Raw genomic sequence first — 26,801 nt, 5'->3', positions numbered from 1 at the left:
CTCCATTAGCGAGATTTCTTCTCACTTTTACAATAACAATTTAATCAGACAAAGCGAGGGAGAAATCTGCAGCAGACGCACATAGCAATAAAAAGCAGGCAAGGGTTCTAGTTTCCACCTACGCTACTGAAAAATGCATTTCCCCCTCATGTCCTGTCTGGTAAAACCAAACTACACGAGGGTAAATCTCTCCAAAAGAGTCCCAGACGTCATTAAAAAAAAAACATTACAAGGGTTCTAACCCTTTCCTTGCTCTTAGACAACATGCCCTCTGCATTTTTAAAGTGTCTGTCAAGGAAAAATAAGTAAAATGGAGAAATGTGGATGCATTTCAGATATGTACTGAATATTTTTTTAAGTATAGAAAAAATACCTTTTGATCCGGCAGATATGTGCTCAGCTGTTAAGACTTGTCGAGAGCTGACAACACACAAGATTGTGGTGTCAGCCCTCCCATCTACCTTTAGCTAAACCAGTCAACCACTCCCACTATGAGATCTCTACAAAGGCTAAGATTTCAAAAAGATAAAAAGACTATATAACATAGGGGATACGCAGAGAACACAGGTCACCTCCAACAGTCTAATAAGGTCATCAGGTTTTTGTTTTTTTGCTCATCAATGAGATATAAAAATGTTTCCAAAGGTATGCAATGCAAAAAAAAATAATTGAATGAAAACTGCATACCAAAAATCCTCCATTCAATTGGTTTAGTGCGCTCTCCATCCATAAATTCACTGTCAAGGTGTACATACACTTTAAAAGCAGGTAGTTGAATGTAAAAGGAAAGGAATGCTGTTTTTCCTGCTCAGAATGCAATGAGAGCCCATAGCCAATCAGGGAGAAAAGGTTATGCTGGACCCCCCCCTTCCCGAGACCTCACTGGCTCTGGAGTAACACGGCACCCCCTGTAGTCACTCTACAGCTCACCTCTGATTCATTATCCGTCTTTGATTTCTTTGGCTTAGAATGTTCTGGACTGTGTAAAGGCTCTTGAGCCGTGGCACATTGCAGGTCATCTTCGAATGAAGCTGCAGGAACGTTGGCACCACCTAGACGATGGCCTCCTCCTTGGAATGGGACAAACGAAGTCACTTGAGACTGAGCAGGAGCTTTTGGCCTGACACTGTCCACACTGGACTGAGCTTTCTCTACACAGGGAATTGCTGTTTGAGGTGCTGAAACTTCTTGAGGCTTCTCTCTCTCTGTAGCCCTAATGGACAACCTCTCTTCCTGGCAAGCAACAGGCTCTTTCTTCACATCTTCTGTTACCGGAGGACCCTTGGACTCTTCCTTGAGGCCAGAAGCCCGCTGTTTTAGTGTGCCCTCCTCTGTACTTGGTGGTTGTCTGCTAACAGGCGACTCATTCTTCCGCACTACGAACCTTGTGAATGAGATAAATGGATCAAAAGCTTTACTACAAGAAAATAGTTTCTTGGTTATAAAGGTCTGTAGACTGTACAGCAAGCAATCGGTATTTCCATAAAGCTTCCAGGAAAATGATTAAAGTGGAATTCTAACCTAACATTAAAAAACAAAAAAACAAAAATGTTAACATACACCCACCCACACACTCCCGTCTGGTCATGTGATCCTGCCGCTACAGATCCTCTGTGACAGCGGGTGGCTGCTGCGGAGGAGAGGAGGGAGCACTGACAACTGGGAATCTATAGGCGATGTCACAGCTCCTGTAAATCCCAGCAGTTGTCGAGCATTTCATGACACATGGGAGTACTGAAAACAGCCGCATGTAAATGCACTGCACAAGTAAAATATTTGCAATCAGGTCCTACCTGTGCTCAGCTTCTGTTTCTGTGGTGCTTCCTTCCCTCAGAGTGCATACTGGAGCTGAGCTCCTACTCTTAACCCTGAACTAGCACAATGCATTCACAATCAGCAGTTTTCGTCCTTCCAGGCTCAGTTATTCTTCATACATCTTTTCGGTCTTTGGAACCTTCGTTTTGGCAAATGTTTGTTCATTTGCTCTGCCTGTCACCTTAATAAAAGGGGACCTCCATGTCCCCAACATATTGGCATTATTCTCATATGGGTCTACAGCAAGCCTTGAAATTTCCACTCACCTGCTCGCCAATGGCGAGTGGAAATTATGGTGGGGGCGAGTGTCCCCCCCAGGGCCGTCATGCTGAGCAGGCTCGGAGCTCAGGCCGGATCTGTCATTGGCACTGGGAGCCGTCAGACTGCTCAATAGCTGAGCGCAGTGAAAGCAAAGGAAGGAGCGTGTGCTGTGCTCTCTGCCTCCCCCTAGAGTGCAGTACCTGGCTCTGTGCGTGAACAAAGAAGTACTGCAACTTTTTATAGGGCTGTGATGGCTTCAGGGGAGAGGAGAGAGCACTTAACAGCATGCGTGCGTGTGTACATGTTTGTGTGTGTCTCTGTATGCATGTACATGTGTCTGCGTGTATGTGCATGTATGTGTGTGTGTACATGTACATGTGTGTGTATGTACGTACATGTTTGTGTGTGTGTATGTACATGTATCTGTGCATATTTCTGTGTATGTACATGTATCTGTGTGTATGCATGTGTGTACATGTGTCTCTGTGCGTGTGTGTACGTTTGTGTGTGTGTGTGTGTGTGTGTGTGTGTGTGTATATGTATGTACATGTCTGTGTGTGCGTACAGGTGTCTGTTTGTGTGTGTTTGTTGGTGGTGAGCAACTCTTAAGGCCTCAGGACTTGCTCAGGACTTGAAATTTTAAGCCCTGGTCTACAGTAAACAATTCTTTTGGATGTCATCATGGTGTGCTCACTTTTACTGCATATTGGATTTACACAGTACCATCAAGACATCCCTTCAGACATACCAGGCTGCTTCAAAGTATCTAATCCAAGGATGAAACTATTATCAAGCAAGGATGAAACTGAACAGAAAAGTAGTTTCAACAGTTGCAAGAGAGTAAAAATTTGACCACTTCTTAGATTATCATAGCTGAATATGCGCGGTTATGAACCCACACTTACAGCTGCAGGTTGCGCATCATCTGTTAGGCTTCATGTACACGAGCCTACCCTGATCGGTGGCCACGGGAAATCGCAAATTGCGGCAAAAACACGGTACTGCGGTTGACGCATTTTGCAGTTTCCCACAGTCGGCAGTCAAAATGTTCCTATCATGAACGCGATTCTTCCGCATTCAGGAGAGGGAGGTTTAACCTCACCTGAACGCAGCAGCTCCTAAACTCTGCTAAAAGCTTATGTGCACGTGGACACACAGGCTATTATGGAGTTGAGTCTAGGAGCTTTGCCACAAAAACGCCAAAAGCTCCTAAACTCGAGTTTAGCAGCTACTTGTGTACATGAAGCCTTGCCGTTACTATTTCTACCAAAATAAATAAAAAGTCCCTGCTATCTTCTTAATGCAAATAAGAGTCTCAAACCTTCCAGGTGGAAGACTAAAGGCAACATCAAGTTTAGCATTTAATTAATGATCATATCAAGATTATCCCAACTGGGGTTGACCTGAAATGGAAAAGCTCTTTGTAATATTACACAATAAAATAATTTAACAGCACGGAGCACAGTGATTGGCAGTTATCTGTAATATCAAATTACAAAATGGCTTGGAAACAATTATTTACAGCATGCATTTTTTTTTAATGAATGTGGATTGAGTGTGTATTCACACTTGGGAATGCACCAGCACTGTGATTAGATGTGAGAATCCCAGTGGGGGGCTCCCACAATTAGTGCCAAGGGCCAATCACTTGCATGTGATCTCTGCACAAGAGAATATATGGAGTGGCTGTGATTAGCTGTGAGAGCCAGCAGCCTCCCATTGCATTCAGTGGGGCTGCCTCTTGCAGCTGATTGCTGGAACCCCCCGCTGGGGTTCTCACATCTAATGGCAGTGCGGGTGCATTTGCAAGTGTGAATGCACCCTAAAGCTGGCCATATGTACTTAAGTTTTTTTATTTAGCCAGCCGGATGAATGTAAAAATGGATTCCCACATCCACACATTCAAAAGCGGAAATCCTCCCTGCTGTGTCATTGTATTATGACAGCAGTATTCCCCCATTGTCAGAATACACTGATCACAGACTGGCTGCATGCGCAGATCAAGCAAAAAATTTACCAACACCCTGGTTCATGAGAAGCCGATTGATAGACTGACTTCTCATGAATGGGAACAGCCATACATTTATTTATTTATTTCAGGTACAATTTATGCAGCGCTTTACATATATATTGTACATTCACATCAGTCCCTAACCCTCAAGGGGTGTACAATCTAAGGTCCCTAACTCACATTCATACATACACATACTAGGGCCAATATAGACAGGATACATTGATCGAAATTCAGCCAGTTTCTGCTGAACCAGTCGAACTTCAATCCATATACAGCCAGCTATACTCTCTCACTGACCTGATTATGGCACTTCCGCCTGTGAGTCCCAAAGATTGAAGAGAGGTTTGCTTCAGAAGCAATTCACCGGATACCTGAGAAACAAGAACCGATTAAGTGGCTGGACTTCTGTGTGATGCATAAGTACCTATTGCTATATACACTATATTTCCAAAATTATTGGTCGGCCGGCCTTTACACGCACATGAACTTTAATGGCCCCCCAGTCTTAGTCTGTAGGGTTCAATACTGAGTTGGCCCCGCCCTTTGCAGCTATAACAGCTTCAACTCTTCTGGGAAGGCCGTCCACAAGGTTTAGGAGGGTGTCTATGGGAAGGTTTGACCATTCTTCCAGAAGTGCATTTGTGAGGTCAGGCACTGATGTCGGGGGAGGAGGCCTGGCTCACAGTCTCCGCTCTAATTCATCCCAAAGGTGTTCTATGGGGTTGGGGTCAGGACTCTGTACAGGCCAATCAAGTTCCTCCACCCCAAACTGGCTCCTGCATGTCTTTATGGACCTTGTTTTGTGCACTGGTGCGCAGTCATGTTGGAACAGGAAGGGGCCATCCCCAAACTCTTCCCACAAAGTTGGGAGCATGAAATTGTCCAAAATGTCTTGGTATGGTGACACCTTAAGAGTTCCCTTCACTGGAACTAGGGGGCCAAGCCCAACCCCTGAAAAATATCCCCACACCATAATCCCCCCTCCACCAAACTTTACACTTGGCACAATGCAGTCAGGCAAGTACCGTTCTCCCGGCAACCACCAAACATAGACCCGTCCATCGGATTGCCAGACAGAGAAGCATGATTGGTCACTCTAGAGAACACATCTCCACTGCTCAAGAGTCCAGTGGCGGCGTGCTTTACACCACGGCATCCGACGCTTTGCATTGCACTTGGTGATGTAAGGCTTGGATGCAGCTGCTCGGCCATGGAAACCCATTCCATGAAGCTCTCTACGCACTGTTGTTGGGCTCATCTGAAGGCCACACCAAGTTTGGAGATCTTTAGCTATTGACTCTGCAGACAGTTGGCGACTTCTGCGCACTGTACACTTCAGCATGCGCTGACCCCGCTCTGTCATGTGACGTGGCCTACCACTTGGTGGCTGAGTTGCTGTTGTTCCCAGTGGCTTCCACTTTGTTATAATCCCACTAACAGTTGAGCGTGGAATATTTAGTAGCCAGGAAATGTCACGGATGGACTTATTGCACAGGTGACAACCTATCACGGGACCACGCTTGGAGTCACTGAGCTCCTGAGAGCGAACTATTCCTTCACAAATGTTTGTAGAAGCAGTCTTCATGTCTAAATGATGATTTTATATCTCTGTGGCCATGGAGGTGATTGGAACACCTGAATCCAATGATTTGGAGGGCTGACTCAATACTTTTGGCAATATAGTGTAGTTTACATCTCTTTTACTTTTTGGTCACTGAGCTCCTGAGAGCGACCCATTCTTTCACAAATGTTTGTAGAAGCAGTCTGCATGCCTAGGGGATGATTTTATACACCTGTGGCCATGGAGGGGATTGGAACACCTGAATCCAATGATTTGAAGGGGTATCTCACTACTTTTGGCAATATAGTGTACCTCAGACTGACTGCTCTATACATATGCGCAAACTTTAGCTGTAGAACCCAAGATGTGTCACAGGTGAGTAAATCTGAACCAGAAAATATTTTTATTTTATCATTTTAAAATATTTTTTCCACATTTATTCATCCTTTGTCACGCTACCAATCTCCTGCATCCTCTCGGCAGCCAATTTCTGTCTAGGGGCATGTGTAACATTGTGTAAATGGTCAACTGTAGTATCCATTGGAAGCGCACGAGACACAGATGACACAGGAACACAGATGGGAGACAGAGACATAGCATTTTCACACCACAATGGGAAGTGCTTGAACAGGGACCTCAATGGCAGAAACTCCACGTATTATTTTAATGAAAGCCATAGATTTTTTTAAATGCCTACTGAAAATGCATGAATGCTGTAGACTGAAAATCACTTATGAAAATGCATTACCATAATAAAGCTTACATGATATTTTAGTGATTGGGTTGACATCTCCTTTAAATCACTATTTGCTATAGTTTAAGTTGTCAAGTGTGATTATTTCACTTCCTTAACAGTAAATCTCAAAATAAGTGAGCGCTTAAAACAGCTAATATAAAATCAATTAATAAATAAAATGAGATAAGAAAATAGCAGCTGAACACCAAAAAGGTACCATATGAACCTTCTCAATAATCAAAAATGCATACAAGGGAGAGGTGCAGCGCTAGCTGAATAAATATACACTTATATACTTGATAAATATACACTAATATAAATCAATACAAGTGCTAATAGAGTGCAAAACGGTGACTAAATGATGAGTATAGTCCATAGCGTGCTCAAGATCCAAGAGAGTCCTTAAAGAGCTCCAATCCCTGGATTCGTGGATGAGGTGATAAAAGTAAAAATTGCGCACTCACCAGATACGCAATTCAAATGCGCATTCAAAGCTGACAATTCCAGGGTCCTCATATGGATCTGGTCAGATCTGGTCACAAAAGGCCCTCTGCCACCTGGTAGTGTATTCCACACATAGAAGAAAAGGCCGCTCTGCAGATGTAAAGGACTCCCACCAGAGCCCAAAGAACAAAGGAGGCCAGATAGTGTGATACCTTATAGGCAAGGGGTGTTTATTCCCAAAAACACACAATATACAGGCCCTTAACAATCTGCTTTTAGGATGTGGAACACCTTATTGCTTCTTATGACTCAACATGTGCAAAACTAGCGCACCAATGTTGTTGTAACTAAAGCTAACATACCGCCCTAATGGCTTTGGCGGGTGGGTGCAGGTAGGAACTCAAACAGACGTCATGCCATTTGAGTCCCCTGGAGATATAAAATTTGGTGTGTAAACCTAGCAGATTTGGGTGGCCTGGCTATAAAAACTAGACCTGCCACGTACCTACAGATTGACTTTAAAGAAGAACTCTGCTCGAACTAAATAAAACGCAAAGCAGGGGGCCAATCGTAAAAAAGCTGTCATACTAAAAAACAGCACTCTACGTGGGTCTATGATGTTATACACTTATATGTTTGAGTGATTCAATCCGCTAGCATCTATCCAAAATGAAAACATCCCATTTGGGTGGCCTGGCCATTTAGGAAAACTACTGGATGTGCAGACTATAATGTCACATGCCAGTGAAGTCATTTGTATTTTTGTTTTAACTCCCACTTAAAGGTGAATTTTTATTGCCACATCAAAGTGTGCAGGTGGCGGTCTTTGCGTCTACCCTGATGCAACAGTCGCTGAGTTTTGAGGGACGTAAAGAGGTGCGAGCTGAAAGCGCCGGAGTCAATGAATCATTAACGAGCTGTCTGGATTACAGAATTCGCCACTCTGTGCATTGCCTTACCTCATCTCGCATATAAATACATACGGCGACGCTTCCAGGAGGAACCTCGTCCAAACACACCCTGCAAAATACAAACAGCCGTAAACCTCAAAACGCAGACAGCACCACTTTATATGTGCAACGCAGAGCCAGGAATATTACCAAAACTTGACAAAATACCAAGCCTTTTCAATATAGAGAATGCTGACCCACAGGAACCAATCAGAATTCAGATGAGTGAAAGTTTGAGGTAAATTCATAAATTAACTGTTAGGTTCAGGGGCGGACTGACAACTCATGGGGGGCAATAGGGGATCATGGGGCCCCTGTGTCCTTGCCCAAACTCAAAAAAGCCTATAAAAAAGGTACCAGGGGCATCTCATGGGGCCCCCTACTGACCCCGGGCCCTCGGGCAGTGCCCGAGTTTCCAAATGGTCAGTCCACCCCTGGCTGGGTTATCATATTTGAGATATATATATATATATATATATATATATATATATATTGGCAAATTACACTGCACTTTAAATTAGAAACAAAACCATTCATCATTTCCTGTCTCCCAACAGAAGCTTGCAATCCAATGTTCCAATTGCCAACTGTGATGGCAGCTAACTTACCAGCATATTTTTGGATTGCAGGAGGAATCCCAGGGACCCAAAGGAAGGCCATACAAACTCTATACAGATCATGGCCAGATGCACCTAGAACAGCATGACTATACTATTGACCTTTTAGGCCATGTCACACTAGTGATCCTGTCACTAGCAACAATGTACTAGTAATACAACCACTAGATTGGACATGGAAGCAACTTATCTGTTCCTAGGATGGCATTTCCTTGCTGTCAAGAAGAGGAAAGAAGGGGACAATGACACAGAGGTGGTGAGTATTGCAGCAAAAGCTAATTTTGTTTTTCAATTCTGCATTTTTTTATTTAAGTGATCACCAATCCATTTTTTGTTCTTTATTTCAAAGCTTAAAAGTGATTTGAAAGGGTAATTTTTTAAAAAATAATAAACATGTTATACTTACCTGCTATGTGCAATGGTTTTGCACAGAGGAGCCCAATCCTCCACTTCTAGGGTCCCCCGCCAGCACTCCTGGCTCCTCCTCTTCTTGGTGTGCCATGACAGAAAGCCATTTCCTACTGTGGCACACCTGCGGGCTCAAGCCTGAGCCATGCTGCTTGTGTCCATAGACACAGACAGCACAGCTTGGCCCTGTCCCCTGCTCCCTCACCACAGGATTTGACTGACAGCAGCAGGAGTTAATGGCTCCCACTGTTGCCTCTCTGTCCTGTGAGGAGGGAGAGAGCCACTGCTCTTGGGCACAGCGCTGGATTAAGATTGACTGATTAAGATTGACAGAAAAAGGTAAAAAAACAACAACACACGTTTGGCTTTAGATACACTTTAAATCTAAAGCTCTAAAGCATGGGTGTCAAACTGGCGTCCCTCCAGCTGTTCTCAAACTACAAGTCCCATGAAGCATTGCAAGATTGACAGTTACAAGCATGACTCCCAAAGGCAGAGGCATGATGGGACTTATAGTTTCGCAACAGCTGGAGGGCCACCAGTTTGACAACCCTTCTCTAAAGGATTAATTTATGAAACTGTGGACCAGCATCCTCCGGTTTTACCAAAAGACTCCTAATCCAGAGCCAGGTTTTGCAATTCTCTTTCTATAATTTTATACTACTCTACATGAAACATGATAATAAGGCTTGATTAGGGCTTTTGCCGTAAAGTGGAATTCCAGCTTACATCTAACTAGCCCTAAAACTGCCCCCTACTCCTCCTAACAACTATGCTAACCATCCTGTTTAAGAAAGCAGTAAAAAAGGAACCTAATTTCAGGCCATACTGGACCAGAGCAACCTGAAAATAGAGTATACAAAAAACTTTCTTACACAGGTCAGTTAGCACAGGTGTCAGGTGGGGGTGGGGGGGGGGTAGTTTGAAGGGTAGTTAAATCCAAGGATCCATGTACACGGAACACTTCTGAACAATGCAAACTGACAGCTGGAAAACGTAGGTTAAAAAACGTCTGTTTAGCCGCGTTTGCATACCGTGCTTATGAGCGTTTGTGTTTAGAAGCATTTTTTTTAAAGATAACCTCATGAGACCTTCCAAAATGCCCAGAATGCACTTAAAAACAGCAAAAAATTAACTATTTCAGACATTGAGAGAAATAGAGAAAGCAGAAGCAGAGAGAGTAGTATGTGTTGAGATTAGCATTTTATTTTGTGGTGTTTGGATGTGTTCCAGCTCATTTCTGTGCAGAAATTATTGCAGCGATGTCTAACATATTTTCTTTTATGCAAAACCTTAAAGTATGGTGTACCGGGTCCGTTTGAGTACCGGAAAAACGCTTTGCATGCATTTTTATGATGAAAAAAGGCTCTGGACAGCATCTGGAAATGGAAGAGTTAAAAAAAAATTTCAAACACAAATGCTTATAAACGCGGTTAGCTTGAAACGCTGATAAAATCTACTGCTGAATGCAAGTTTTCTGTGTTCAAAAAAACGACTGTAAACCCAACTGCCTGTAAACGACGATGTGTACATGGACTCATAGGAAAACATTAGGGAGAGTTCAGGGGCTGCTGAAAAAAACGCTGAACAGCTCCTGAACGTGAGTTTATCAGCTGCAGTGTACATGAGCCCTAAGCTGGAATTCCTCTTTAAATTAAAAACCAATCCAATACTTAAGATACATTGTTCCTGGATCTTACTTAGTTTGAGGGAAAGAGACCAGGACATCCCAGAGTGTCTTGCTGCATTGAAACTCATCCTGCAACCTCGTCCCGTCTTCTAACTGCATGGCTACACGGACTTTCTGAAACAGAACAGAAGTGTTAATTCATCCAGCCCATTTGTGAGCCTTACAACTGTAGCTGCAAATAACACTAGTGCTTCATTTTTTGCACATTTTGGCTTAGACAATAAAACAGTGCAGAGATTACAGTGTTTACATTCTGATGTAAATCAGATTTAAAGCATAAATTCAACTTTTGGACAAAAATAATAAATGCACATTTTTTGAAGAACAAAAAAAAAAATTAGCATTTATTATTTTTGTCCAAAGCATTGCACCAATGATCAGTAGATCGCTGATGCCATGCAGGCCTCCTGCAGGCCTGTCAGAATATCTGCTTGCTGTACAGGATGTACTGTCAAGCAGATATTCTGACAGGAAGCTTCAATGAACTAACACACGAAAACTACAAGCTGACAGCCGCTAAGGCTGCCGGGACTTGTAGGCACTCATTCACAGAACTTTGTGAATGAGTGACACGGCTGTGTGGGCGGAGCCCCGCCCGGCTGTGCGGGTTTCACATCTGACAGATAGTACAGGGAGACTTCTCCCTGTACTCTCTGTCAGGGGGAGGGGGGTGGCGTGCAGGGCTGTGCCTATGGGAACATGTTACAGAATTAAAGATGGGCGAACAGGCAGAACTTTTAATGAAGAAGAGACATACTTTGTCTCTTCTGCATTAAAGTTACTTACAGTGCCTTGAAAAAGTATTCATACCCCTTGAAATTTTCCACATTTTGTCATGTTACAATCAAAAATGTAAATGTATTTTATTGGGATTTTATGTCATAGACCAACACAAAGTGGCACATAATTGTGAAGGGGAAGGAAAATGAGAAATGGTATTTAAAATTTTTTACAAATAAATATCTGAAAAGTGTGATGTGCATTTGTATTCAGCTCCCTTTACTCTGATACCCCCTAACTAAAATCTAATGGAACCAATTGCCTTAAGAAGTCACTTAATTAGTAGAGTCCACCTGTGTGTCATGTGATCTCAGTATACATACAGCTATTCTGTGAAGACGTTTGTTAGAGAACATTAGTGAACAAACAGCATTATGAAGGCCAAGGAACACACCAGACAGGTCGGGGCTAAAGTTGTGGAGAAGTTTAAAGCAGGGTTAGGTTATAAAAAATATCCCAAGCTTTGAACATCTCACAGAGCACTGTTCAATCCATCATCCGAAAATGGAAAGAGTACGGCACAACTGCAAACCTAACAAGACATGGCCGTCCACCTAAACTGACAGGCTGGAAAAGGAGAGCATTCATCAGAGAAGCAGCCAAGAGGCCCATGGTAATTCTGGAGGAGCAGCAGAGATCCACAGCTCAGGTGGGAGAATCTGTCCACAGGAGAACTATTAGTCGTGCACTCCACAAATCTGGCCTTTATGGAAGAGTGGTAAGAAGAAAGTCATTGTTGAAAGAAAGCCATAAGAAGTCCCGTTTGCAGTTTACGAGAAGCCATGTGGGGGACACAGCAAACATGTGGAGGAAGGTGCTCTGGTCAGATGAGACCAAAATTGAACTCTTTGGCCTAAAAGCAAAACGCTATGTGTGGCGGAAACCTAACACTGAACATCACCCTGAACACACCATCCCCACTGTGAAACATGGTGGTGGTGGTGGCAGCATCATGTTGTGGGGATGCTTTTCTTCAGCAGGGACCGGGAAGCTGGTCATAATTAATGGGAAGACAGATGGAGCCAAATACAGGGCAATCTTAGAAGAAAACCTGTTAAGAGTCTGCAAAAGACTTGAGACTGGGGCGGAGGTTCACCTTCCAGCAGGACAACGACCCGAAACATCCATCCAGAGCTACAATGCAATGGTTTAGATCAAAGCATATTCATGTGTTAGAATGGCCCAGTCACAGTCCAGACCTAAATCCAATTGAGAATCTGTGGCCAGACCTGAAAATTGCTGTTCACAGACGCTCTCCATCCAATATGACAGAGCTTGAGCGATTTTGCATAGAAGAATGGGCAAAAATTTAACTATCTACAGTAGATGTGCAAAGCTGGTAGAGACATCCCCAAAAGGACTTGCAGATGGAATTGCAGGAAAAGGGGGTCCTACAAAGTATTGACTCCGGGGGGGCTGAATAGAAATGTACGCCACACTTTTCACATATTTGTAAAAACTGTTGAAAACCATTAATTATTTTTCTTCCACTTCACAATTATGTGCCACTTTGTGTTGGTCCATCACATCAAATCCCAATAAAATACATTCACATTTTTGGTTGTAACATGACAACATGGATAAAATTTCAAGGGGTATGAATACTGCTACAGGGCAGCAGGGCTGCGCAAAATCACATATATATAAAGTGGGGATCGAAAGTTTGGGCACCCCAGCTAAAAATTTGTATTAATGTGCATAAAGAAGCCAAGGAAAGATGGAAAAATCTCCAAAAGGCATCAAATTACAGATTAGACATTCTTATAATATGTCAACAAAAGTTAGGTTTTATTTCCATCATTTACACTTTCAAAATAACAGAAAACAAAAAAATGGCGTCTGCAAAAGTTTGGGCAACCTGCAGAATTTATAGCATGCACTGCCCCCTTTGCCAAGCTGAGACCTGCCAGTGTCATGGATTGTTCTCAATCATCGTCTGGGAAGACCAGGTGATGTCAATCTCAAAGGTTTTAAATGCCCAGACTCATCTGACCTTGCCCCAACAATCAGCACCATGGGTTCTTCTAAGCAGTTGTCTAGAAAACTGAAACTGAAAATAGTTGACGCTCACAAAGCTGGAGAAGGCTATAAGAAGATAGCAAAGCGTTTTCAGATGTCAATATCCTCTGTTCGGAATGTAATTAAGAAATGGCAGTCATCAGGAACAGTGGAAGTTAAAGCAAGATCTGGAAGACCAAGAAAAATATCAGACAGAACAGCTCGCAGGATTGTGAGAAAAACAATTCAAAACCCACGTTTGACTGCACGATCCCTCCAGAAAGATCTGGCAGACACTGGAGTTGTGGTACACTATTCCACTATAAGGAGATACTTGTACAAATATGGTCTTCATGGAAGAGTCATCAGAAGAAAACCTCTTCTACGTCCTCACCACAAAAATCATCGTTTGAACTTGCAAATGAACATATAGACAAGTCTGATGCATTTTGGAAACAAGTTCTGTGGACCGATGAGGTTAAAATTGAACTTTTTGGCCGGACTGAGCAACGGTACGTTTGGAGAAGAAGGGGCACAGAATTGAATGAAAAGAACCTCTGTCCAACTGTTAAGCATGGGGTTGGATCAATCATGCTTTGGGGTTGTGTTGCAGCCAGTGGCACAGGGAACATCTCACGAGTAGAAGGAAAAATGGATTCAATAAAATTTCAGCAAATTTTGGATGGTAACTTGATGCCATCTGTGAAAAAAGCTGAAGTTAAAGAGAGGATGGCTTCTACAAATGGATAATGATCCTAAACACACCTCAAAATCCACGGGGGATTACATCAAGAGGTGTAAACTGAAGGTTTTGCCATGGCTTTCACAATCTTCTGACCTCAACATAATTGAAAACTTATGGATAGACCTTAAAAGAGCAGTGCGTGACAGACAGCCCAGAAATCTCAAAGAACTGGAAGACTTTTGTAAGGAAGAATGGGCAAAGATACCTCAAACAAGAATTGAAAGACTCTTGGCTGGCTACAAAAAGCGTTTACAAGCTGTGATACTTGCCAAAGGGGGCAGTACAAGATATTAACTCTGCAGGGTGCCCAAACTTTTGCAGACGCCATTTTTTTGTTTTCTGTTATTTTGAAAGTGTAAATGATGGAAATAAAATCTAACTTTTGTTGACATATTATAAGAATGTCTAATCTGAAATTTGATGCCTTTTGGAGATTTTTCCATCTTTCCTTGGCTTCTTTATGCACATTAATACAAATTTTTAGCTGGGGTGCCCAAACTTTCGATCCCCACTGTATACACGTGATGTTGCATTTCTGGGTAGGCGGCTACAGCTGTCGATCACCAGGTCCCACTGGTAGGGGAGAGGTCTGTATGTAAACAATACAGATCTCTCCCGTGAGTACCAGCATGCTGCTTTATATTGCTCTGCATAGTCCGGGTACTCCGGTTTCCTCCCACACTCCAAAGACATGCTGGTAGGTTAATTGGCTCCTGTCTAAATTGTCCCTAGTATGTGTATGTATGAATGTGAGTTAGGGACCTTAGATTGTACACCCCTTGAGGGTTAGGGACTGATGTGAATGTACAATATATATGTAAAGCGCTGCGTAAATTGACGGCGCTATATAAATACCTGAAATAAATAAATTAGATGCAATTTCAATTCCTAAATCGCACTGGTATGACCGGGCACTAAAATTGGAGGGTGCAAAATCAGGTGCAGCTGTGCATAGAAACCAATCAGCTTCCAGTTTTTCTTGTCAAAGCTTCAGCCAGGTTTCACACCAATGCGGTGCGGGAAACGCTGTGAATGCAGTAAGTTTCCCGCACCGCATTGCAATCGAATCACGTTCATGTGATCTGGTGCGGGTGTCAATAATAAATTAACAACACCCTGAAACAGATTGCAAAACGCGACGCGATTGCCAGAAATCACATGGCATGGCTGCTCTCAGGTGCGGATTTAAAAAAAAAAAAAAGAAAACAAAAAAGGAGCCCTGCACCTTTTTGGTGCAGATGCGATGCAATGTGAGCCATACAAAGTGTATTGATTTCAGGTACTTATATAGCGCCAACAATTTACGCAGAGCTTTACATATATATTGTACATTCACATCAGTCCCTAACCCTCAAGGGGCGTACAATCTAAGGTCCCTAACTCACATTCATACATACACATACTAGGGACAATTTAGACAGGAGCCAATTCACCTACCAGCATGTCTTTGGAGTGTGGGAGAAAACCGGAGTACCCCGGAGGAAACCCACGCAGGCACAGGGAGAACATGCAAACTCCAGGCAGGTGGTGCCGTGGTTGGGATTTGAACGAGCGACCCTAGTACTGCCAGGCGGAAGGGCTAACCATTTAGCTACTGTAAACCAATAAATAAATAACCTCCTTGACTCAACTCCCACCAAAAAGTCACACTTTCTCCCTAGAAAATACAATATAATAAATATACCTTTTTGTGATATACCACATGAATTCCCAAAGAAAATATGACAAATAAATAAATAAAATGAAATAAAATAAAAGCATAAAGTGTCCAACCGACACTTCCGGTGAGGGGATGTGACGTCAAGACGCACGCAAACCGGAAGTGTCGCCGCGGCCATTTTGTTAGTTGTCTACACATGGTATTCAGCTAATGTTTGCAGAGCTATTACAGAGAAAGCAATTGAGAGAGCTGGAAGTTCCTTATTTTAATAGTCTTCTTGCTTTTATGAGGATTTTGGAGGAGTACCCCTAAACGAAGGAATGGGAAGAGTCTGACTCCACAGTATAGACTATGCATATGAATACTCACAGAGGGTAATAGTATTTAGCATCACTGTTGGTTGGATCACAGAGTGCACACAATATTGGAGTGATCATGGTTTTGGTTTATATATAGTTATATATTATTATTATATTTATTTTTTTTTTCTGTGTTTTGCACATTTCAAGAGTGGTTTGTGTTTTGCATGGATTGGAGTGTTATGTATATGTTTAAGGGTAATGCACTATAGATTATTTCTTTTTTGAGGTTTTCGTGGAATAAGTAGGATTATATTCCTTCTTACTAGATTGAAGTGGAAAATTTGGATTTTGGGCTTTATTGGACACATTTGAGACTTTATTGGACACATCTGAGACTGAAATTGAATTGGACACTTTATGCTTTTATTTTATTTCATTTTATTTTATTTATTTATTTGTCATATTTTCTTTGGGAATTCACATGGTATGGCACAAAAAGGTATATTTATTACATTTAGCCACTGTGCTGCCCTACGTGTATGGCTCAAATTGCACCGAATAGACATTTGCATGTAATTCACAGGAATGCGGTGTGGTTCCCGTGCGAATTACATGCGGTGTCCCGCACCGCATAGTGTGAACCCACTGTCATTGAACAAGCTGAAGTTAGAAGCTGATTGGCTCCCACGCTCAGCTGCACCAGACTTTGCACTCTCCAGTTTTAGTAAATCAATCCCTTTACCTCTACATAGAAAAATAAAACAAACAGGATTATTATTATTATTATTATACAAGATTTATATATTATTATTATACAAGATTTATATATTATTATTATTATACAAGATTTATATATTATTATTATTCAGGATCTATATATTATTATAATACAGGATTTATATATTATTATAACACAGGATTTATATATTATTATTATACAGGATCTTTATATTATTATTATAACACAGGATTTATATATTATTATTATTATTATTACACAGGATTTATATATTATTATTATTACACAGGATTTATATGTTATTATTATTATACAGGATCTATATATTATTATTATACAGGATCTTTATATTATTATTATTATACAGGATTTATATTATTATTATAATACAGGATTTATATATTATTATTATACAGGATTTATATATTATTATTATACAGGATTTATATATTATTATTATTATTATACAGGATTTATATATTATTATTATTATACAGGATTTATATATTATTATTATTATACAGGATTTATATATTATTATTATACAGGATTTATATATTATTATTATACAGGATTTATATAGTGCCAGCAGTTTGCGCAGCGCTTTACAATATAAGGGAGACAGTACAATTACAGTACATTTCAGTACAGAAGGAATGTGAGGGCCCTGCTTATGGAGCTTACAATCTAAAGGAAGGGAGAGGATATTTTGTAGAACGCAGAAGACACCTCACCGAACATTCTGCTCCAGCACGCTGGGTCGAGCAGCTCACCATCTCCAGTTTGGCATTGTTAGGAAGGTTCGCAAATCGCCATTGAAGAGAAAGATCCAGCACTGTCCTCTGAAACCTGAAAAGTATTGGCTCGGGTTATGGGAACATTTGTGGATAAGGACGGTGCTGCAAATAAGCAAACTGCGCAAAAATATAATTAAAAAAAAAAAAATTCTGAACTTACTTTAGGTTATATTCTCTGGGGTTGAAATTCTGTTTCTTGCAGACCTCTTCCAGCACCTGCGATTATAAAAACACAGACGCCAAACATAACTGATCTGCAACTCATCATCACCAGAAGATTCATTACTGCTAAAAAGGAAGCAAACAGATGACTGTGAATTAATCACATGGACAATTACCAAATATTGGTGAAACCTCAATGAGTGGGGAAATGACTTCCAAACTGAGCTGTTTAATGAATGAATAAGTGTCATTGAAGCAGCACGCCATCAGTGCGGATCCTGTTGGAACGACTAGAAAGAAATACTTATATTATGCGCAATCAAGCCCCGGTTGCTCGCCGTATTGTGATACAACCTCTGAATCATAAGTTGGCAAAGTTATTAAGGATAACCGTCCATATACTGCCAAGGGAGGACACCGAATTCCACGGGACATTGGGTTCCCCAGCCCTGTGAACCTCGGCCTTAGAACTACAAGTCTCAGCATTTCTGGGCAGGAAGATACTGGGCTTGATCTACTAAAACAGGAGAGCGCAAAATCTGGTGCAGCTCTGCATAGAATCCAATCAGCTTCCAGGTTTTATGGCCAACGTATAATAGAACAAGCTGAAATTAGAAGCTGATTGGCTGCCATACACAGCTGCACCAGATTTTGCACTCTTCAGTTTTACAGTCTCATCGCATGTGATCCGCACAGGAATCGCACCGCATTGCTGTGCAAATCACATGGGATTCTGTGCGGTGCGATTGGAGCCCATCATCTTGTATGGCTCAAATCGCACCGCATCCGAACGCAAAAAAAGGGGCATGCACCTTTTTTTTTTTTTTTTGGCCGCACTGGAATTATTATTTATTCATTATTTCAGGTACTCATATAGCGCCCAGGGGCGGACTGACCATTTGGAAACTCGGGCACTGCCCGAGGGCCTGGGGTCAGTAGGGGGCCCCATGAGATGCCCCTGGTACCTTTTTCATAGGCTTTTTTGAGTTTGGGCAAGGACACAGGGGCCCCATGATCCCCTATTGCCCGGGGGCCCCATGAGTTGTCAGTCCGCCCCTAATAGCGCCATCAATTTACGCAGCGCTTTACATATATATTGTACATTCACATCAGTCCCTAACCCTCAAGGGGTGTACAATCTAAGGTCCCTAACTTACATTCATACATACACATACTAGGGCCAATTTAGACAGGAGCCAATTCACCTACCAGCATTTCTTTGGGGTGTGGGAGGAAACCGGAGCACCGGGAAGAAAACCCACGCAAGCACAGGGAGAACATGCAAACTCCATGTGGAGGAGGCACCATGGTTGGCAATCGAACCCATGACCCATTTACTGCAAGGCAGATGTGCTAACCACTAAGCCACTGTGCCGCGCCATTAGGTCACGGGTGTCAAACTGGCGGCCCTCCAGCTGTTGCCAAACTACAAGTCCCATGAGGCATTGCAAGATTGACAATTACAAGCATGACTCCCAAAGGCAGAGGCATGATGGGATTGCAAAAGTGATTGCAAAGGGTAATAAAAAAAAAAATAAACATGTTATACTTACCTGCTATGTGCAATGGTTTTGCACAGAGCAGCCCAATCCTCCACTTCTAGGGTCCCCCGCCAGCGCTCCTGGCTCCTCCTCTTCTTGGTGTGCCATGACAGGAAGCCATTTCCTACTGTGGCACACCTGCGGGCTCAAGCCTGAGCCACGCTGCTTGTGTCCATAGACACAGACAGCACAGCTCGGCCCAGCCTGCTGCACCCCCGTCACAGGATTTGACTGACAGCAGCAGGAGTTAATGGCTCCCACTGTTGCCTCTCTGTCCTGTGAGGAGGGAGAGAGCCGCTGTTCTTGGGCACAGCGCTGGATTGAGATTGGCTCAGGTAAGTATTTAGGGGGGCTGGGGTGGGGGGGGGGGGAGATATACACAGAAGGTTTTTTTTATCTTAATGTAAAAAAAAAAAAAAAAGTAAAAAAACAACACAAGTTTGGCTTTCGATACAGTTTAAATCTAAAGTTCTAGAGCACGGGTGTCAAACTGGCGGCCCTCCAGCTGTTACCAAACTACAAGTCCCATGAGGCATTGCAAGATTGACAGTTACAAGCGTGACTCCCAAAGGCAGAGGCATGATGGGACTTGTAGTTTCGCAACAGCTGGAGGGTCACCAGTTTGACATTTGACAGATATAAATGAATAAACTGCTAAAATCGCTGTAAAAACAAGTGTCTCAGTGTGTATTAATTATTGTGAATAACACACTATGGTGCAAAACACATAAAAGTGCAAAGAGTAACGTCCACACATAAATTCATGTCACTGCATCGTGACTAATCAGAAATATTCGTGAGTGCCCAGTCCACAATATCCAAGTGGGTTGAGTGTTGAGGATCAGGAGGATCTCTATCATGAATAAAAACGTGGTGATATCTAAACTAATATAAGACTGCGCACTCACCAGATGCGCAATCAATATGCGCATGTAAGAGATAACCCCTCTTAAGGTTTGAATCCAGGAATCCCTCTGGAATGTGGTCTGGTCTATTCCCGTGCTCTGCTCACCCAGTTATCAAGCATGGCTCTGTCCTCCTTAGACGTGACTCTGTGGGTAGTAGGAAGCTCACAAGGGGCCCCAGAAAGAAAGGAGGCCCAATAGCGTGATACTGCTTGATAATAAAGATTTATTCCATCCAGCAAGCATGAGAGTACAAGAAACAGATACTGACCAGATAATCCAAGATGGCCGCCGGGACCCACGTAGTCCCGATGGCGGCGTGACGTCACTGCACTGTAGCTCCTCCCCGACGCATTTCGTGCAACCGCAGGAAAGCATGAATTATTTATGATTCTATAGAGCTGCACCCCCTGCTTATATTTGTTTTTGAGGTTGTTTGGTACCTTTGGTGTTCAGCGGCTCTAGCGTCTTTTAGTGCTCACTTATCCATTTCTTGTGTTAAGATTGAAAGTTACAAGCATGGCATGATGGGACTTGTAGTTTCACAACAGTTGGAGGGCCGCCAGTTTGACACCCCTTATCCTAGGTGTTCATACCCATGCGATCCGATTCAGGGTGTCATTTAATTGACACAGCAGATCACATGAACACGGTGCAATTGCTACACGGGAAACACAGCAATTGTTGTTCATTTCCGCATCCCAACCGGGCCTTAGTAAATCAACCCCGTTGTTTAGGAACTACACATTACCAGCTGCTTTGTACCTGCAGGCTTTTCAAAGGAGAAGTTCACTTTTCGTAACATGTTCAACCCAAATTCAGCGTGTAACATGTTATGATCAGACTGCCCCCGCTCCCCTCTGATCCCTGCTTTGACAGCCAACGGGGGATCTTCTACCCAACTTGCTAGCTGTCAAATGTTTAAAAAGAGGCTGTGCGGGGCTCCGCCCACTCGGCAGTGTCACTCAATCACAGTCATCTTAGTGGCTGTCAGCTTGCACTTCTCAATGAACTACCAGTTCATTCGTTCATTCTTGCTGTCAGTACATCTGCTTGCTAGTACATCCCATATGAGCAAGCAGACATACCGACAGATCTGCAGGAGCCCTGCATGGCACCAGAGAGCTGCTGATTGCTGGTGCAATGCTTTACAGGCCCCTGCAGACAAAAATAAAATAACGATTACATATTATTCCTCACCCTCCTGACTGAACGAGCAATAAACCCTTAGACCCGGTTCACACCTATGCGTGTTCCAATCGATGCATTTTTGAACACGTGTTTTTGATGCGTTTCTGATGCATATACAACACTGTAATAGGAGTCCTTAGAGCAGGAAAGGTGGTTTTACTTTTCCCTGGTGCCTACTAGGAGAAATCCCCCCTCACTTCCTTTTCTGATGACAACATGGACACCTAATAGAAAGTCAGAGTCCACCTACAACAGGGACACTGACAGCAAGACAGAGGCTCCAGCCTCCCCCTATATGTCCCATCACTTTCTATCCTGACAATGTTGTCACCAGGACAGGAAGTGAGGGGAATCTCACCAGTGGAGTCCCAGTAAGCCATACAAACCTGACTGAGAGTGGTAGTAGGAGTCCTTAGAGCAGGAAAGGCGGTTCTACTTTTCCTTGGTGCCTACTAGGAGAAATTTCAGTTTTCTCTTACATTGCAGTCCCCCCTTACACTGAAGTTCCCATTAGAGGCCCCCCATACAGTTGAGTCCTCAGCAAAGTATCCTTTTACATTGAAGTCCCCCTTACTTTGGAATCCCCATCAATGTCTTCCCTTACATTACAGTCCCCCCTTACATTTGAATCCCCAGCATACTATTATTTTATATTGTAGCCCCCCCCCCCTCTACGCTGAAGTGCCTCTCGGAGTCCCCCTTACAGTCTTCTTTTACATCGCAGTCCGCCCTTACATATGCGTCCATTTCAGAGTCTCTTATATCGCAGTCCCCCCCTGATATACAAGTCGCCATCAGACTATCCTTTTACATCGCAGCTCCCCCCCTTATACTGACGTCCCCATCAGAGCCTTCTCTTACATTTGAGTCCCTACCAGACTATCCTTTATATCGCAGTCTCCCCTTACACTGAAGTCCCCATCACAACCCCCCCTTATATGGGTCCCCATCGGACTATCATTTTACATTGCAACCCCCCCCTCCCTTACATTGAAGTCCCCCCTTTACATTAAAGTCCCCATCACAGTCTTCTCTTGCATTTGAGTCCCTTCCAGAGACCCCCTTACATTGAAGTCCCCATCAGACTATCCTTTTACACTGAAGTCCCCATCAGAGTCCCCCCTTACATATAAAGCCCCATCAGACTATCATTTCACATCGCAGTCCCCCCTTATAGTGAAGTCTGCATCAGAGTCGTCTTACATTTGAGTCCCCCCCTTACATCAGAGTCTCCTCTTACAGTGGATTCATTTTCAGAGTCCTCCCTTACATTGGCATCCCAATCAGTCCCCCCCTTATATTGAATTCCTTATCAAGAGTCTTCCCTTACTTTAGATTCCCCTCTAATGTTAGAGTCCCAGTCAATGTCTCCCCTTATACTGGGGATCACCCCTTACATCAGGGGACCAAATAAGATCTTGCAATGGGCCACAGCTGACCCCTGGACCACAGACCCGTTATATAGCTGATGTTAGAACACAACAGTGTAATAGGAGTCCTTAGAGCTGAAAAGGTGGTTTTACTTTCCCTGGTGCCTACTAGGAGAAATCCCCCCTCACTTCCTTTTCTGACAACATGGTCACCTAATAAAAAGTCAGAGTCCACCTACAACAGGGACACTGACAGCAAGACAGCGGCTCCAGCCTCCCCCTATATGTCCCCTCACTTTCTATCCTGACAATGTTGTCCCCAGGACAGGAAGTCAGGGGAATCTCACCAGTGGAGTCCCAGTAAGCCATACAAACCTGACTGGGGGTGGTAGTCTTCCCCCCACTACACCCAGAACTAAATGTAATGGCTCCATCTGGAGATACACGTACATTAGGTTTTATTTATATATGTCATATACGGTAAATAATATAAAATATACACAAGACATATTTCACCCCCACGGAGGAGAATAAAGGCAACACAGAGCATCTGGCACAGCTATGGCCACCTATGGCAGCACTGGGGCCTATGTCAGGTGTGGTCACCCTATCAGAGGTGTGTACAGGGTGCGGTGTGTATCCTCTCCCCTCCCCCAGCTCCCCCCACCTGTAACAGAGGGGTCCCGGCTGTCACTTTCACCGCCTGCCGCCTTCCATTGGGAGCCAACACCGTCACCCCGGCACCGCTGGCCGCCATGCTGGCTGACGCTGCGGAAGCTTTCAAGTAACTTTATTGAAACGGCAACAAGCCGCACAGAGCCGGAGCTCCAGGAACACGGGATAGAGGCAGCGGCGCGGAGGCGAGCCCCCACCGGTTGCCCTGACACCGAAACCCCGCCTCTAGCATGCCTCAACCACTCCCACGATACGCCTCAACACCGCCCACTGCACGCCCTATAAACGCCTCAACCACGCCCAGTTGCCGAGAAGTGTATCTGCTAAAACCCCACCCACAGTACAGCCTCTGGACTCCTCTAACTCCGCCCAGTCGCTGCCCATTGCATGGATGAAACCCCGCCTCCCAGCTTCTCCCCATCTCATTGGCAGAGATGTGCTATGGTAATTGTACGTATGCGCTGATGTCTATTGGATTCCTATAGAAGATGATTATATTTCAGTTTCCTATGGAACGTTTAATGACACAATGACAATGGGAATGGAACCAGAAACAGGACAGAGCTGCGTGTGTGTCTGCAGTACTGTGTGTGTGCTGACTTCTGAGATCCAATTATTATATATATATATATATATATATATATATATATATATATATGGGCGGACTGACAACTCACGGGGGCCCCCGGGCAATAGGGGATCATGGGGCCCCTCGTGTCCTCACCCACACTCTAACCACACCCAAAAAAGCTTATGAAAGGTACCAGGAGCATCTCATGGGGCCCCCAGGCAATAGGGAGTCATGGGGGCCCCTGTGTTCTCACCCACACTCAAACCACACCCAAAAAAGCCTATGAAAGGTACTATGGGCATCTCATGGGGCCCCCTACTGACCCTGGGCCCTTGAGCAGTGCCCAAGTGCCTAAATGGTCAGTCTGCCCCTGTATATATACACACACACACACACTGTATATATATATATATATATACACATACCAGGGGCGGACAGACCATTTGGAAACTTGGGCACTGCCCGAGGGCCCGGGGTCAGTAGGGGGCCCCATGAGATGCCCCTGGTACCTTTTTCATAGGCTTTTTTGAGTTTGGGCAAGGACACAGGGGCCCCATGATCTCCTATTGCCCGGGGGCCCCATGAGTTGTCAGTCCGCCCCTGACACATACATACATACACTTTATATATTTTATTTCTATATATGTATATACATACAGTGCCTTGAAGTCCCTTGCAATTTTCTACACAAAGTGGTACATAATTGTGAAGGGGAAGGAAAATAAGTGGTTTTCAAAAATGTTTACAAATAAATATCTGAAAAATGTGATGTGCATTTGTTTTCAGCCCCCTTTATTCTGATACCCCCTAACTAAAATCTAGTGGAACCAATTGCCTTCCGAAGTCACCTAATTAGTAAATAGTGTCCAGCTGTGTGTCATGTAATCTCAGTATAAATACAGCTGTTCTGTGAAGCCCTCAGAGGTTTGTTAGAGAACATTAGTGAACAAACAGCATCATGAAGGCCAAATAACTCACCAGACAGGTCAGGGATAAAGTTGTGGAGAAGTTTAAAGCAGGGTTAGGTTATAAAAAAATATCACAAGCTTTGACCATCTCACAGAGCACTGTTCAATCCATCATCTGAAAATGGAAAGAGTATGGCACAACTACAAACCTACCAAGACATGGCCGTCCACCTAAACCAGCGGTTCTCAACCTGGGGGTCGCGACCCCTTTGGGGGTCGATCGACCATTTCCCAGGGGTCGCCTAAGACCATCGGAAAACACATATTTCTGATGGTCTTAGGAACCGAGACACCGCTCCTCCGTCTCAGGCGATGTGTGGGCGGGATGATACGCTGCTCCTGTCACCTGGCCACACCTCCGGGATCGCTCAGCAGCTCCGCCTCCTCGCCGCTGATTGGCCACCGGAACTGTAGCTCAGGAGAGGCACACAGGCGGCCAATCACCGGCGAGGAGGTGGAGCTTGGAAAGGAGGAGCCGAGCGGCAGCGCGCGTACATCAAAGAAGATCGAAGGAGCTGCCGGAGCGAGTGAAGAGGAGAGCGGCCAGAGAAGGAAGACAGCTGACAGGTAAGTGAGAGAGCGAGCCCAGGCTGGAGCAGGGGTCAGCAAAGTAAGTATCATTGGTGTCAGTGGGAGGAATAGTGCCCCATCATTTGTGTCACTAATACCTACGATGGGGCACTATTCCTCCCCCCACTGACACCAACGATGGGGCACTATTCCTCCCCCCACTGACACCAACGATGGGGCACTATTCCTCCCCCAACTGACACCAACGATGGGGCACTATTCCTCCCCCCACTGACACCAACGATGTGGCACTATTCCTCCCCCCACTGACACCAACGATGGGGCACTATTCCTCCCCCCACTGACACCAACGATGGGGCACTATTCCTCCCCCCACTGACACCAACGATGGGGCACTATTTCCCACCCCCCCCTGACCCCAATGATGGGGCACTATTCTCCCCTCCACCACACTGACATCAATGATGGGGCACTATTCCTCCCACTGACACCAATGATGGGGCACTATTCCTCCCACTGACACCAATGATGTGGCACTATTCCTCCCACTGACACCAGTGATGGGGCACTACTCCCACTGACAACAGTGATGGGGCACTACTCCCCCCACTGACACCAGTGATGGGGCACTATTTCTCCCACTGACACCAATGATGGGGCACTACTCCCCCCACTGACACCAATGATGGGGCACTATTCCTCCCACTGACACCAATGATGTGGCACTATTCCTCCCACTGACACCAGTGATGGAGCACTACTCCTCCCACTGACACCAGTGATGGGGCACTACTCCCCCCACTGACACCAGTGATGGAGCACTATTCCTCCCACTGACACCAATGATGGGGCACTACTCCCCCCACTGACACCAATGATGGGGCACTACTCCTCCCACTGACACCAATGATGGGGCACTATTCCTCCCACTGACACCAATGATGGGGCACTATTCCTCCCACTGACTCCAACGATGGGGCACTATTCCTCCCACTGACACCAACGATGGGGCACTATTCCTCCCACTGATACCAACGATGGGGCACTATTCCTCCCACTGATACCAACGATGGGGCACTATTCCTCCCACTGATACCAATGATGGGGCACTATTCCTCCCACTGACACCAACGATGGGGCACTATTCCTCCCACTGACACCAACGATGGGGCACTATTCCTCCCACTGACACCAGTGATGGGGCACTATTCCTCCCACTGACACCAGTGATGGGGCTCTATTCCTCCCACTGACACCAGTGATGGGGCACTATTCCTCCCACTGACACCAGTGATGGGGCACTATTCATCCCACTGACATCAGTGATGGGGCACTATTCCTCCCACTGATACCAACGATGGGGCACTATT

The 26,801-nt window shown here is 44.3% G+C and overlaps 1 protein-coding gene across 2 annotated transcripts in view; it reads right to left on the bottom strand.

Annotated features, from left to right (window-relative positions):
- ASPSCR1 (ASPSCR1 tether for SLC2A4, UBX domain containing) overlaps nucleotides 1–23,506 on the bottom strand; it is a 95,967-nt gene extending 72,461 nt beyond the window's left edge. The window contains exons 1-7 of one of the 2 annotated variants that reach the window (XM_089669847.1): nucleotides 23,354–23,506; nucleotides 17,678–17,733; nucleotides 17,455–17,569; nucleotides 10,507–10,610; nucleotides 7,791–7,851; nucleotides 4,388–4,461; nucleotides 931–1,384 (exon numbers count right to left, since the gene is read on the bottom strand). In XM_089669847.1, the coding sequence (XP_089525973.1) occupies nucleotides 931–1,384; nucleotides 4,388–4,461; nucleotides 7,791–7,851; nucleotides 10,507–10,610; nucleotides 17,455–17,569; nucleotides 17,678–17,733; nucleotides 23,354–23,443 (954 nt within the window). In that variant the 5' untranslated portion in view covers nucleotides 23,444–23,506. The remainder of the gene's footprint in view (nucleotides 1–930; nucleotides 1,385–4,387; nucleotides 4,462–7,790; nucleotides 7,852–10,506; nucleotides 10,611–17,454; nucleotides 17,570–17,677; nucleotides 17,734–23,353) is intronic. The other variant, XM_089669838.1, reaches the window with a different exon arrangement.
- Nucleotides 23,507–26,801: the final 3,295 nt, after the last annotated feature.

Source organism: Staurois parvus, unplaced genomic scaffold (genome assembly GCF_062004578.1).
Source record: "Staurois parvus isolate SC_StPar_1 unplaced genomic scaffold, SC_StPar_1.0 ptg000003l, whole genome shotgun sequence".
NCBI classification, from domain to species: domain Eukaryota; kingdom Metazoa; phylum Chordata; class Amphibia; order Anura; family Ranidae; genus Staurois; species Staurois parvus.
The sequence above is the reverse complement of the archived record's forward strand: the minus strand, read 5'-3'. Positions and strand labels throughout refer to the sequence as shown.